At 35.3% G+C, this 15,476-nt stretch overlaps 1 protein-coding gene across 2 annotated transcripts in view; it reads right to left on the bottom strand.

Annotated features, from left to right (window-relative positions):
• The window catches only part of LOC150102021 (protein spinster homolog 1-like), a 303,327-nt gene that overhangs the window by 99,495 nt on the left and 188,356 nt on the right, over nt 1-15,476 (bottom strand). For both annotated transcript variants that reach the window (XM_090400213.1, XM_090400212.1), the window contains exon 10: nt 14,736-14,904. In XM_090400213.1, the coding sequence (XP_090256339.1) occupies nt 14,736-14,904 (169 nt within the window). The remainder of the gene's footprint in view (nt 1-14,735; nt 14,905-15,476) is intronic.

The raw sequence follows: 15,476 nt of genomic DNA, 5'->3' as shown, positions 1-15,476 counted from the left end.
CTGGGAGTAATAATGGACAAGGACCTAAAATTTAGAGGACACATTGCTAAAATGTGAGGAGAGCACAATGAATTCTGGCAGTGATATGGAGGACACCAACTTGAAGTAAGGAGATTATAGTGCCAATGTATTAGGCCTTAATCAAATCACCTATGGTTTACTGTGCACAGATTTAGTCATCTGGTTTTCAAAATGATAAAGATATACCGGAAAGGGTACAGAGGCAACTAAGTTGGTTTCTGGTCAGTGGAATGCTGAGTATGAAGGAAGGTTGAGAAAATACAATTTGCAGAGTCTAGGACTCTGCAAACTTTGCAAAAACGTGGATAGGAGTAGAAGAGGAAATATGATAGATATAAGCTGGTAAGGGATATATATATCAAATTAAGGTTGAAGAGGTTTTTCAAAGAATGATGGGAGATGGGGGATGAGAGAACAAGATTTTGGAAGCTATATAAGGAGGGTGTGAGAAATGGAGTAAGAAGCAGATTTTTTGTAAAGAGAGTGATGAATGATTGGAATGCATTGCCATTTGTAAAGATAGGGTAGAAAGGGAGGACTGCTGTTGATATCAGAGAAGTTATGCTCTTACAAGGTGAAGAAGCAAGGAGCAAACAGCAGCAGTGGTTCTGGAGTAGTACAATGTGAAGTATAGCTGGACAGGTATGGAATATTTAGTCAGGTGTTGCTATAGGGCTGGTAACGTGGAGGAGAGTGAGAAAAAAATGGTTAATAAGAAAAGGGTGATAATTATGAGCGATTTTAATTATGATAATATAGACTGGAATTGATAGACAACATCCTGGGGGCAAAGAGAATGAATTTAAGTTTTGAGGCAATTATCTTATGCAATATGTAACTAACAGAGGTCACACAAGAATCAATAGTCTTGGATTTGATTATCCCATCAGAGGATGTTATTGTAAATGAGGTGTCAAATCTTCCTGCAGTTGGTGAAAGTGCCCATGAGGTGATTACTTGGTTGCCAGCCCTTTCCAACAGAAGTCAGAAAGGGATATATTTGGAACTATAAAGCTGGTGATTATGACAAGTGCAAGAAATGGCTTGCAGTGTATCATGGAATGAACAAATGGATGGAAAGGAGATCAAAGAAATCTCAGTGTTCTTTTGATATGTGGACAGTAGAAGAAAGAATGATTATGGAGGGATGATACCAATCAGTAGAATAATAACCACTGCAGAAGATACAGCTGAGATATTAAATGAGCAATTCATAAAGGTATTTCATCCTCATGAATGTGACATCATGCAAGAACTTGAGTGCACTGGGTAGGAAAGAAGCAATGATGGTATGTGAACAGGATGTATATGAGGAATCAAGAAAATTTGACGTCATTAAAGCTTTAGCACTCGATAGTACATCACCACATCCTGAGAAAATGTTCCAGGAAATTAAGAGCAGTTTTGATGTACTTTTTTTTTTTTTATATAACTCTTAGATTGGACCAAGTTTTAAAGGAGTGTGTAAAGAAGACAAAATTGTTCAACTTCATAATGCCAGAGATAAGATTAAGATTCAGGACAGGAATGACAACAGCAGCATGTTCTTTGAAGAAGAGCATGGGTTTGCTAAAGGAAGGTCATGTTTCAGCATTCTACTCACTTATTATAATAAGGTGATACACATATGTACAATGCATATACAGTAGAATTTTTAGATTTTGCAAAAGCATTTGATACATAAGCTGGTAATTAATTTGAAACAGAGGAATAGATAGGAGATTGGCTGTTTGAGAGGTAACATTAAAGCTGTGTATGGAAGAGTGATATCCTAGAAGAGGGAAGTCATTAGTAATGTGCCTGAAGGATTTTAGGGCATTGTAATTTAATTTGTATGCAAATGATATTGGGAAAAGGCTTGAATGGTGATATAATATACAGTCATTTGCAGATGTACAGTTCAGAAGAGCTATGCGAAGTAAAAAGGATGTTGCTGCCTTGTAAAAGGACTTGAACAGACAGTGAATGGAAGAATGAGTAGGATTCCCAGGTCAATATAGCAAAGTAAGGTTTTTTAAAATTTGGGAAACAAAGATGGGATGCAGAGTATAAGGCTGGTGGGAATATATCAAAGGAGGTGGAGAGGATGAGATCTGGGGATAATGACACATACAGATCTGAAATTTTGGGGACATTTTGCTATAACTGAGGGCAGCACAGCTGATTATGATAATGATGTGGAGAACACTGACATGTAGAAGTAAGAATGTTATGATTCCATTGTATAAGGTTTTGATTAGACTATATATGGATTACTGTATACACATTTGGTTGCTTGGTTTTCCAAAGTGATAAAGAGATGATGGAAATGGTTCAGAGATGACTGACTAAGCTAGTTTCTGTCTCTGTAATGTTGAGTATGAAGACGGATTGAGAGAATTAAGAGGAACATGATTGAGACATAAGTTGATAAAGGGTTATTACCAGATTAACATGGATGAAATTTTTCATAGAATGGCTGTGAAAGGTATGAGCAAGGAAACGAGTAGGTTTTTTCATGGAAAGTGGTAGGTGATTGGAACGCACTGTCTGAAAGTGTGTGTGTGTGTGTGTATATACAGAGAGAATGTATTTAAGTTATTGTATGATGAGCTGCATGTGAGAGTGGCGCTTCTCACGAGTCTCGACTCCATGGAGATTTGATGTTATAGTAATAAAGATATTACTCCTTGGAATCTAAAAACATTAGATTCTGTTTTGCTGAAGAAGCTATTTTACCTCTGAACAGCTATAAACTATACAAATCCCAAGCTGTTGACCATTTTTATGTTGAAGGTGGTGACAGGAGAGCTCACTCTGATCTCTTTCACACATGTTCAGTTTCTACTGTTTGCATTTTATATTAATATTTTGAAAGATGCTGTTCTTCACAGTTCCTAATTTATTACTGCTAAACAGACTTCCCACTTATATACTTTCTAAAGAGTATGATTCACAGGTATTCATTATCCAACTATGTTTCTCTTTTCTCTTCACCTTTCTGTTCATTCACAGCAGATGGGCAGCTTTTACATGTTGATTTGCTTTCTTACATTTTGCATCTGTTTGGAGCATATACTGATTTACTTTCTGGGGAACTTTTAATATGCTTTCTTCTTTTTTCAGGACTGACTAACTTTTGAGTCCATCATTCAGTTTTGATTATTCTATTCTTGCAAACAACCACATGATTCCCTGGATGAGTAAATCGATAGTGTCTTGATTTTGACATTCTCCAAGTTTGATTCTTGTTATCACACTTTCATTTTTTACTTGAAAAATATTTGTATATTTGAGTCTGCATTTTACCTCTGAAAGTAGCTTAACTTTTATTTTTAAAACTTGCTTTACACTTTTCAATATGATATTCAATTTTATCCAGCTTAAAAGTAAATGTGATCACTTCCTATTTCAAATCTCTCATATAATCTTCCTCAACCAGCATGAAGATGATATTAACACAGTCACTGAGACTTAATTCTTGTGTCATCTCTCCAATGTGAATTTGTGTACATCTTTATACTGGAACATGGTAATAGTAATGACCAGGTCTAGTAGTAAGACTTATACATTGGTTAGACATAACTGGTAATTAGTTTACGGAATTAACAACGCATATAAAGTATATTAATTAAAGGTAATTTTAATGAATAACTTCTATATTTCGGCAATGTCACATTGCCATCTTCGGGAACATAAAGATATGGTATGTGCACTCAGGAACTAACACAAAGCAAATGAGGAAGAAAGCAAGAAACTAATATTGTTCCTAAAGTCCTAATGGTGCCCTCTTGCGGGCTAATTTGGTAGTCTTGGCAGTTGGGCTGAAGTTCTCATAATGAAAGTCTCCCAAATTTGGGGCAGTTTCATGCACCCAAATTTGTTGAGGTTAGGAACGTTTTTTAGAGCTGCTGAAGATTCTTTGAATAATCTTTCGTATTTAAACTTGCTGCGATGGATTATTTTTGTTTTCTTCCAACGAATTTTATGGTGGGTATCTAAGGCATGGTCTGCCAGCCCAGAGCGGCTGTACTGGTGAAACCGGATGTAGTCTTGGTGTTCAGAAATCCTGATATTTGTTGTTCTGCCTGTTTGGCCAAAGTAGGACAATTTGCAGCTGCAAGGGACCTGGTATACACCAGGTAGGTCTAGGGGAAGTGGTTGGTCTTTGGTAGAGCGGATAAGGGATGCCAACTTGGTGTTCAGAAATCCTGATATTTGTTGTTCTGCCTGTTTGGCCAAAGTAGGACAATTTGCAGCTGCAAGGGACCTGGTATACACCAGGTAGGTCTAGGGGAAGTGGTTGGTCTTTGGTAGAGCAGATAAGGGATGCCAACTTTTTATATGGTCTGTAACAGGAAGTAAGGTCATATTTTTTGAGGATATTGGTTATTTTTTCAGAGGTGCCTTGGATGTAGGGGATGGTGATAGACTTGGTGTAATCTTTATTGGGGAGGGGGGTTGTGGTTTACAGGTTTTAGTATTTTTTTGGATTTTTTTGGGGTTATAGCCATTGGCTAAGAAAGTGTTGAGGATGTGGTTTAATTCAATAGTCAGGGCCTTGTCATCTGAGCAGATTAATTTTGCCCTGTTATATAGTGTTTTCATCACCCCATATTGTTGTGGGGGGGGGGATTGCTGGTGAATGTATCTGCCAGTGTGGGTGGGTTTTCTGTAAACAGAGAAAACCAAAGATCCATCAAGCTGGCGGGTGATTAAAGTGTCTAGGAAGGGGAGGGTGTTGTTTTCCTCTTTTTCTAAGGTGAACTGGACTCTGGGATGTTGGTTGTTTAAGTGTGTTAGGAAGGAGTGGAGTGTGTCTGAGCCATGTGGCCAAATAGCAAACACATCATCCACATAACGAAGCCAAATCGTGGGTTTTTGTGGGGCGGAGTTTAAGGCTTTCTCTTCAAATGTCTCCATAAAGAAATTGGCCAAGGGTGGGGGAAGTGGTTAACCCATGGCTGCCCTTCTGTTTGTAGAACTTTCCTTGCCAAACGAAATAGCCTGAGTTCATTGTGAACTGAAATAGGGCTGAGATATCGGGAGGAAACTTGGCTTGGATGAGCTCAAGGGTTTCTTTGAGTGGGACATTAGCGAATAGGGAGGAGACGTCAAAACTGACCATTATGTCAGTGTGTTGGAGTGTGAGGTTTTCTATACTGGCTTTAAAGTGGGCCGAGTTTTTTTATGTGTGATGGTGTGCGAGCGTTTTGGCTAAATGTTTGGCTAATTTATATGTGGGGGAATCAATGCCATCCACTATGGGACGCAATGCCACATTTTGTTTATGTATTTTTGGGAGTCCATATAATCGGGGGGGGGGGGGGGGGGTCTAGAGTTATAAGGTTTAAGTTTGTTGGTGACTTCCACAGGCCAAGAAGTGACTTTCTTAAGGAGTCTGTCCTCAACAAATTTGGGTGCATGAAACTGCCCCAAATTTGGGAGACTTTCATTATGAGAACTTCAGCTCAACTGCCAAGACTACCAAATTAGCCTGCAAGAGGGCACCATTAGGACTTTAGGAACAATATTAGTTTCTTGCTTTCTTCCTCATTTGCTTTGTGTTAGTTCCTGAGTGCACATACCATAACTTTATGTTCCCAAAGATGGCAATGTGACATTGCCGAAATATAGAAGTTATTCATTAAAATTACCTTTAATTAATATACTTTATATGCGTTGTTAATTCCGTAAACTAATTACCAGTAATGACCAGTCTATGTCCTGATCCAGCAGGTACTTACCATTGTTATTATTTTTGCTCTTTTCTCCACCTTTTTCCAAAATATTTCTGTATATCTAGTATTCATTTCCAACTCTTCTGTTTTTTCCTATTTCAATTTTCCTAAAGACTCAAATATTCCTTCCTTTCTTCCTTCGAACTTTCTGTGGGATCACAGATACAAATAAGTCTTGCTATAAGTCAGTAAGTTTTGCTTGATAGCAAAATTTACTTCTACTAACCTATTTATGTCAGTTTTGTGCTAAGAATCATTTGACATGAATCTGAATAACACAAACGGTCAGCACTATTCGATAGTCTATTCGATTCATCATTTTCCTTGTTTACGAATCATTTTTACTTATGAATTAGTTTACTTATTTATGAATCATTATCAACGTCATTCTCTTACTACATGTTCTCAGCTTAATCAAGTTTGGCTCCAAATATTTTGTAATACTTGCATTCGAAAACTACACAACCAGTTATGTCTTAAAATTACTCGTCAGTATTAGAGTGAAACTTATGTTAGTTTCAACATAGTCTTTGGTCAGATACAGGATAGCTCCATTGCCTACTAAGCTCTGCTAATTTTGTATTATCTAACATTAGGAGCTACATGAAATGTTATTTCAGAAAAATCTAAGTTATAACATCTCATATTTGTTATTTAGAGGCATATCTTGCCTAAAGTTTTGTTTCAGTAAGACCAATTATGTTGATCTGGTACTTTTCTGTCACTTTTACTTATTTTATATTGATGGTACAATCTTAAATTCTGCTGATGATGATTTGGGGTTTGTTCCAGTAAATGGCTTGAGTGTTTTCCCTGGTTCCTTGAAAAAAACACAGAGGATCTTATTTAACTGGGCAATATCCCATTTAACATGAAATTGCATCACGATGTGTCATTATTTTGTAATTTGGCTTAGAACCATAAGAATACAATTTGGTTGGCTCAATTGTTACACCATTCTCATTCATTCAGTAACTAGATGCCTACTAATAAGATGCACCACAAGATTCAAGGATTGGACATCAGACCAGGTTGGTTCTCCACAAAGCTTAAAAGGCTATATGGAAAGTCATATCTTCTTTAATTAGTAGAAATGACAACTAAACTGCCAGGTGGTAGAGGACTTTTAGTGCCAAGTGAATCACCACCTTGCTGAATAAGTGGCAGTTGCAATGTCTGGTATGCAGAGCAAAAGGCTTGTTTCAGTCCTCTCTCTCCTCATTAACATTAGCATGGGTGATACTATGAGCATATCAAACACACAAGAACAATGACCTCCCCCAACTACATGAATGGAGGGGGGGGGTCTGGATTCTTGTGAAATTAGAGCTAGATGGTGCACAAGAATGAATCTAATAGCAACCAATCAGAAGGCTTCCTGACACACTAATAATTTCATCTAGAAGAAGTCTAATATGATTGTACAAGGGGCACAAGCATACTCATATTCACTGCAGATATAATCTAGTAAAATAAATTAATAGAAATCGAACAGACCAATGAGGTATGTGTGTGAGTGAGAGAGAGAGACATGCTTATGAATTTTTCGCCTTCCACTGCTCTAACTCTTCCACTTAACAATGAGGACTACATAACAAAATCCAGTTTTACTTCAAAAATCTCCATAAAAAGCCAACAGGAATCCAACTGAATTAAAAAAAAAAAGCCAATGTAAAACAGCACAATAAAATGCTAATACACATATACAAAAATGTTTCTACATCCACTTCAATTTTGTGCTCTTAACACAGATACAAACAATCACTGCCACCAATATTAATACAGTTACATTCAAATCCCATAACGAGTTTGGATAATCATATACAAACATCTTGTTCATCTGTGCATGACCTTGCAAACAATGTTTTCTTAGAAAAGCATTTGTAAGTTGAGTGTTTATGTTGAATTTATTTTTTTCATAAGATATATTGGTAAATTTTTATATGTGTTTCTGAAATAAATTAGCTGAATATAAAAATAATAAAGATGAATAATTCAAAAATAATTTATTCTGATTAACTAATTAGACATAATATATTTTTTGGTTCCTGCATTAAAAAAAATCTTTCATTTCTTCATATGTTTGTTTGTGGTAGGCCAACTCTAACACCTTTGCAGTGTAGACAAACTAAGCCATATTTTTCTAGCTTGATTCTGAATCAAAACTGTTAAACAGCATTTGGTTTCTTCAATGATGATATTTCCTTTTTTCAAACTATGGATCGAATAGCTTGAAAAAAGGAACTTGCACTGTGAATATAATACATTTTTTGTGTCATAAAATTGTCCCAACTATTAAAATGATTGACATTATAAATACAACCACTTCATGTAAGTAATTTGCTATTTTCAGATTTCAAGGGTAATCATTCCTAACAGAACTCAACTGGCAATGGCAACTACAATTTGCCTCAACAATCTAAATTACACTTAATACAATTCCTGTTGTCATGAGGGCAGTTCATGTTAAGCATCCAGTCAGAATATCAAATCTAGAATGCCTTCTGATTTACTTGCTCTTAACCACACCTTGCTGTATTTATCTACTATCAACTCTCCAAATTCTGATAACCCTACTTGCTTCTCTTTATCTTTAAAGCTTGATTATTAGCAGTTCAAATACCCAAAAGATGAGGCCAATCTTCCTTGGGAACTGAAGTCCATAATTAAGACTGACTTCCATTCTGCAATTCTACTAATTAAGCTATAGCAGATGCCAAGGCATCTTTACTGAACTGCATCAGATTCTCTCTGCAGTTTACTTTTTTTTTATAGTTCATTTGTTATCTTCTGCATCCATCCAATTCATAGAATCTTTCTATAATATGTTCTTTCAGAAGTCAATATCAATCTCTCAGTCTTTGACAATTACCCACATCTCAGATTTATGGCAAGGCTTTTTCCATATCTTGTCCACTGCCTGTAGGTTTACTTTTGCTATTGTAATCTAAGATCTTATATCTTTTTTTTTTTTTTACATTCAAAATTATTAATCATGTTGTACCCTAGGTATGTGAAGTGCTTAACTTGCAGCATGTGATCTTTATTTGCTTTTTTTTATTTTATTTTACAATCTAAATCTTACATAATGTTGCACTCCAGGTATGTGAAGTTCCTAACTTCTTCCAGCTGATGTCCATTGACCTTTATTTGCTTTCTCATCGTGTTCTCTCCCAAACATCATTGTTGTAGTTTTTTTTTTTTTTTTTTAATGTTGCGATCACTTGCCATAGCTTTAAAAAAATATCAACAATATGATTTTGAGGTCCAATTACACAAAACTTGGCCTTTTCAAAAGAGTCTTATTGTTCTGGTCCTTTGCCAGGGATGTTGGGTGCAACTTCTGCTTTCTTATACTCCAACTCTTACTTATCTCAATGGTATATTACAGTAAATTTCTAGATGAAGAATTAGTTTAGTACAGCAAATTTTCTTAAAGACAGCATTGTTGCCTATGGGTCTTCAAGTCAATACTTTTTTGGTAGTTTAAAAGTAAGATAATTTGTTATAATGGCATTTTGCTGTAATGAGAGCCGATTGTATCATAACATTATCCAAAGATAAGGTAGATTCCCTGTTGTCAATTATTCTTGCCAATTACTTGTAAAAATAATAAGAAAAGCTCATTCCATGCATCCTCTATTCTGAATTTTTTTTTTTTTTATCGGAAAGATTTCAATGTTTTCCACTTATCTGGCATTTATTCTATACTATGGATACAAGCCTGCATTTAGTTTATTCCCAAAAAGGTGATAAAAGTGAGCCATCGGACTACTGTCCACTTGCTCTCACTTCAGTTGTAAAATCGTATATAGAAGGATTTTTATACAAAAATACCTTATATAATGATTTCACTGGTAAACAAAATTCACTAAAAATACTTGTGGGTTAATAGAGAAATTTTCATAATTTTTAATTTGGAAATAATATTTTTTGTATATTACTGAATGTTGTCACCTCAAAGGGTTTTTGTAAAAGAACAAAGGAATATAAGTTAAGATAAATTGTCTAAAGAAACCTCTTAGTCACCAGTAATTCTAGATGGATTAAAATATTAACTAATGACCTGGGGCAACTGCAACCTCGAAGGTCAACATTGCAAGGGGATTTCCCATCTTAATGCAAAGATCGAAAAAAAAGGTGGCAGGTGCAGAACAAAGTATTACCCAGGGGATTATTACGTAGCAGAACCTAAGGTAATCGGCAAGATATAAAAGGGGTTTGCTACGGCGACAAGAGGCTTTTTAGTGGTTCCTTGGTCAGCGAGAAGTTACAGGCTCGAGAAGATGACGAGGTCAGTGAGGGTCGAAGAGTTACTGGGATAAGATGTACATTACAGCGACGGAGTTTCGCTAATCATAGTAGAAGATGATTCGCAATCACCAACAGGACCTGCATTCCAGCCATTAGATGCCGGAAGTGCGAAACAACTAATTTAAATTGTTCCTAGAAGAAAGTAGATACAGAGTTCAATGCCGCCAAGTTCCTGACGCTCGCAAAAAGTAAGAGGAGATCTCAATAATCCCGGAGAAAGTACCCGTGTTCGTTGCTTAAGGTCAGAAGATGGTAGAAGGAAGTGATTCCAAGGATCAATCAGAGAGACCAGACACCTGTTTTAAAGTAAGATCTTTCTATTATTTTAGCTATAGACAGAATTGTGACAGTGACTTGTAGAGTTTGTTTGTTATGATACTTGAGGACTTTAGGCTTTATACTAACCTTTGAATGGTCTTGTTAAATAATATGTGAGAGAAAACTTGGCTAATTGTTAAGGTGAAATATCGTGTGTTTAATATTATTGCTAGTAGCTATGCCTGAGTTTGTTTAAGTGAGATTGCTTTAAGCGTGATAAGGTGTTAACAAAGGAAATATTATAAACACGTGGTCTTACAAGAATTGTCTTCATAAGAGTAGTAATCGTGAATTGTATTGAGAATTGTCTTTGAAGAATAGAACCTGATTTACTTGAATCTTTAGTTTTAATCTTTTGTACATCTCCTTGATGATAAATAAATTGTTTTCATGTTTAAATAACTTGCCTGATTTCTATTTCCAATGCACTACTCATTAATTAGAATCTGTGTGTCCTAAAGTTAGATTGCCATGACTGTAGATTAATAAATATACGTTAATAGATAAGAGAGGAAGGTTCCGTACGTTTTACTGTGTGTTATTCTTTTGGAGGGAGATTCAACTCCTACCCATGAATTTGGTGGCACAGCTGAAAACTAAATCAGTTTTCCAAATTCAGTTGAGAATAAAAACCAGTAGGTCAGACAAAGAGATTGGCTCCAGCCAGAGGTGATTTCTGGTCTGCAAGTTTTGCACACGTGAGCTTTATTATTTGCAGCCATAAGTCAGAAGTATAGTAAAAGTTAAGAAGAAAGGTTTAAATGAGATAACTATAGTTTTTACAAAGGCACAGAAGACTAGATATATTTGAAGATTTGATAACATATTTAAAAGAACAACATATTTTAACACAGTTCTCTCAAATATCATGGAGAAGGTCCACAACTATGCCAATACCTGGAGTGACCAGCAATATGAATTTTTCTGTTCTATTTATTCACTCACCTTTGAACACAGGATAGTGACAGGTTTGGGGAAACTCGTGTGATCACTATCAATGTCAAATCTGACATTTCTAGAGCATTTGCTAAGTCTACCACAGAGGCCTGCTCACCCATATTTTTATAATCTGCCTCTGGAGCTTCCTCTTCAGGCATTCACTATGTGTCATTAGATGGTCTTTTCTCAGATTTTCTCACCAATGTTTGACCACTCACTCTTCTGTGTGACCTTCTCTCACCGAAGTCAAAACCTTTCAATAGTTTTGCTGATGATAGTGCATTCTATTCCTCTTCTTCATTTGACAGACCTTATTTTGTCAAATGAAGCAGAGAGGAAATGGACTAAACTTCCATAACCATTGCCTTCAACTTTGGCACTTCTAATTAAAGATTTTTTTTTTAATGATTGTGCATTATAAGGTGTGTCAAACAAAGAAGGGGGGATAGAATGCACTATCACCAGCAAAGTTATGGATAAGATATTAATAAGAAATATCTCGTTACCCTTTACTTTTGATAATACCCAAAGTTCCAAACAAAATCAGATCTCGCTCTCTCTCTTCTTGGGCTGAATTACCTCCAGCTTTTCCGAACACAGACACATCATATGTCTATCCTCCTCCAACACTAACAAACTTGGTTCTTATCTCCTTTCATTCAAGACAATCTTTGAATATTGTTCACACATTTCACTGTGGTTCTATAATATCTTCTGGTTTCTGCACCATTGTAAACGTATATTATTTTTTCTGCCTATATTTATGTAATATCTCTTTATCTTTACTCTCTTCCTAATTCTTTATAACTCTAATGTGCTTTTTCTCTTTTATCCTTTCTCATTTACTCTACTCATACTATGATTATCCACCTTCCGTGTTTACTAGTCGAATACCTATGAATACTGGGAATTTGTCAGACTGAGCCACCAATATATCATTTAATTGGCATAAGATTAAATAAAACTTCCTGTAGATTTCCCTCTCTCACGAGCGAAGTTTCTTTTATCAATGTTTACTTTAACAGTCGTGGTTCGTAAGTAACTGAACTGCGTTTTTATTGCCTTAAATTATTTCCTGCTCACAAGTCCGATTTATTTAAGAACAGTGCAATTGTAAAATAAAAGATCAGGCAGCACTCTTTTAACAAATAATTAAAACACATTTATTTACAAATTATACATGAATTAAACAATAGGGAGATTGCTTTCTCTATCCATTTATAAAATCTTTAGCATAAATTAGAACCTTTTTACTTTAACACTAATTAACTTCTTTAACTCACAATCTTATTTACTCTCCGCTTACAAAATTCAACTTATTAAACTTCTAGTTTACTTGCAAAGAGGTTAGCTAACTCTCTGTTAAGTTATTTTTATAATTTTTATATCGACTTCCAATATGCCAATCAATTCTCTTAATGACACTTCTTACTGCTATTAACCAAATTCTTAAAAGTCTTTCTATAACATACTATAAGAGGAATTGTACAAAAGTATGGAACTTACAAAGGCTCTGTATCGCACATTCAGTCAAAAGTCTTGCACAAAAAGTTCTAAGGCAATTCTTTCATCTCAGATCTTGAGCTTCCTCAGGAATGCCTGGCTTCAGTAATATCTCATCAGGAAAATAGCGGGCTATGGACTGCGGTACTCATTCAGCTCCAGCAAAAGGTTGTTCTCCTACGGCGAAAAGAAAAACTTCCAAGCGAAGCTGCCTTGGGTAATTTACATCACTTTTTCTCCTCTGCTTTGGTGAAAATGCCTGGATGACTGCCGTCTCCAATAGCTCGAACTGCTGCCTCCAAGAAACCAAAACTGCTGCCAACTCTCAACCAGGATCCCTCTCTCTGGCCTGGAAGTCTTCTCTCTCTCTCTCTCTCTCTCTCGCACGGCGACTGGAACCAGGAAGCCTCTAATGCCTTCTCAGTCCCTTTTATTTTGCGATCTCAACCTTGCACTAAGGGTAGTAAACCCAAAGAATTCGGCATGACTCTTTTATCTTCTTTTAAGTTTAACCCACTCTTTGTTCTCCTCCATGAAATCTTTTGATCGTATTTTGCCAAGCATGGAAACTTGTCTCTAAAACTAGCAGACCTCTTTGATACTTTGCTTCTCTAAACCTAGCCGCACTCTTAGATACTATCTTTAAAGGTGTTAACGCTGTAAACAACTCTTATACACAAAACTAGTAAACAACTTTTCCTGAGGTCTTACCAATAACTATATACATATACAAAGTTCCCCTGGGAAAGCAGTGCCTTTGTTTTTGACATTAAAACAGTAAATACATTCACTTCCCACAGGGTTAACTACATTAATATTTTGCAAAATATCCATAGAAACAAACAAGGTTATTTACAGTTCTCATGGGACTTGACCTATGTAAAAAATCGATGTAAAGCACTTTGGTATTTTTAAGCTACATCGAGATTTTACAGATCATAAATCATTAAAAATACTAGATGCTATCCAGAAGACAATCTGATTACTACCTCTCACAGATTCACAAATGATTTGTCTACCTCATGTCTCTTCCACAGATTATGTTCTGCTGAACTGGCCACCATTCATCCACTTTCTTCCAAGTATACTGCTCACCTGTTTTCTGTTCATTTTCATACTTGTCAAACCAACTTATTTTTCCTTCTTCCATTCCATTTACTTATAGTTCTTGTGACAATCTTCCTTACTTTGTCTTCCAAAAAGGTAAGAAATAGCATAATAGATTCATTCTTTCCGCTTAACCTTTTACTCACATATAATTTATATGTAAGTAAAACATAACAAAGTTTTACAATCTTGTGTATGGATTTTGGATGAAGTAGTAGTGGCAGTGTATTAAAGTTATTAATATATTCCATTTCAGTTTGCAATGGACTGTGTATAGTTGTGTGTAGCTTGACTCACTATAGATTATGTCACTTTTGAAAATTCAGTAAACATTGCTATTTAAATGCTAATACATACGTATTAATTTTCATTGATATCTATATTTATATTTAAATAGCAAAATGCATTCAACTAGGTCAAATGAGTATCAGATGCAAGAAAGCTGCCATGAATTGACAGAATACTCTGTACATAACATGAAGGAATGACCAGGCAGGAATGAATACAGATTTGCTACAGTTAAATACAATAATTTAAAGTTGTAATATTATGAGTCGTGCAACAAATTACCCTGATAGGGAACAAATTAAGACATCCTATAAGCTAGTTACACAAGTGCAAAGTATGATCAAATTAGGCTAAATATGACCATATCTAATGTCATATTTAGCTTACTGTCACTAAAACTATGTGACTGAATCATACGTAAATATTAAGAATGTATATATGAATTAGTACCTATTTATTATTTAGCTTTTTTTCACAGTTAATTATAAAACTGTTTAGGAAACTCAAATTACTAATTGAACTTACCATGAGTGCGTTGTTCACATTTAGTTTTATCTTCAACAATGTAAAGGGCAGTAAGTAGAAAACAAAGTCCACCAAGGACTAAAACAAAAGCAGTAATATACATGGCATACTGAAGACTCACAAATTCGGCAGCATTTGATTTCTTATCTTGTCGGATGGCATCTGATACCTAAAAAGAGAGAACAACAGATATTGGCAGATAGTGCTTTTGCAGCAGTAATAATTACTTTAATAATACACAGTGGTATCTCGCTAATCCGAACAAATAAAAATCGTGATCGTTCGGATTAGCATTTTTTCCTCCAAGAGACAACAATAATTACCGTTTAAGGCAAAAATAATCAGATTCTAATAGTACATCAGTTTAATTCTGTAAAGAAATAAAGTATCTGATAGAAAAAAAGCTTCTGTACTGTAATGTAAAACTTAAAATATAATGCAAGTTTATTTTAGTAAAAAATTTAGTTTGTATGTACCTGTATTGTTGAGGATTCTGATTTAATAAATTTGCATAGTTCTGTACATAACTTAATTTGCGTAAAAAATATCACTTTCTTGTACACAACACAAAAAGAAGTTTCTCAAAATAACACAAAAAAACGTTTTTTTTATTTCTTTGTAAAAAAAGTCACTGATTTTCTTTTGCTTCTTGGAAGCTAAACTTTTTTCGAATGCTTCTCGGAGCTGCATTAGCAATAAAATTTTATGGAATGGAATATCATTCGGCTTAGCCCATTCACA

The sequence above is a fragment of the Typopeltis vanoorti genome, chromosome 11, assembly GCF_054136105.1.
Source record: "Typopeltis vanoorti isolate ZY-2024b chromosome 11, IOZ_Tvanoo_1.0, whole genome shotgun sequence".
In the NCBI taxonomy this organism is placed as follows: domain Eukaryota; kingdom Metazoa; phylum Arthropoda; class Arachnida; order Uropygi; family Thelyphonidae; genus Typopeltis; species Typopeltis vanoorti.
This window is presented reverse-complemented; position numbering and strand designations above follow the sequence as displayed.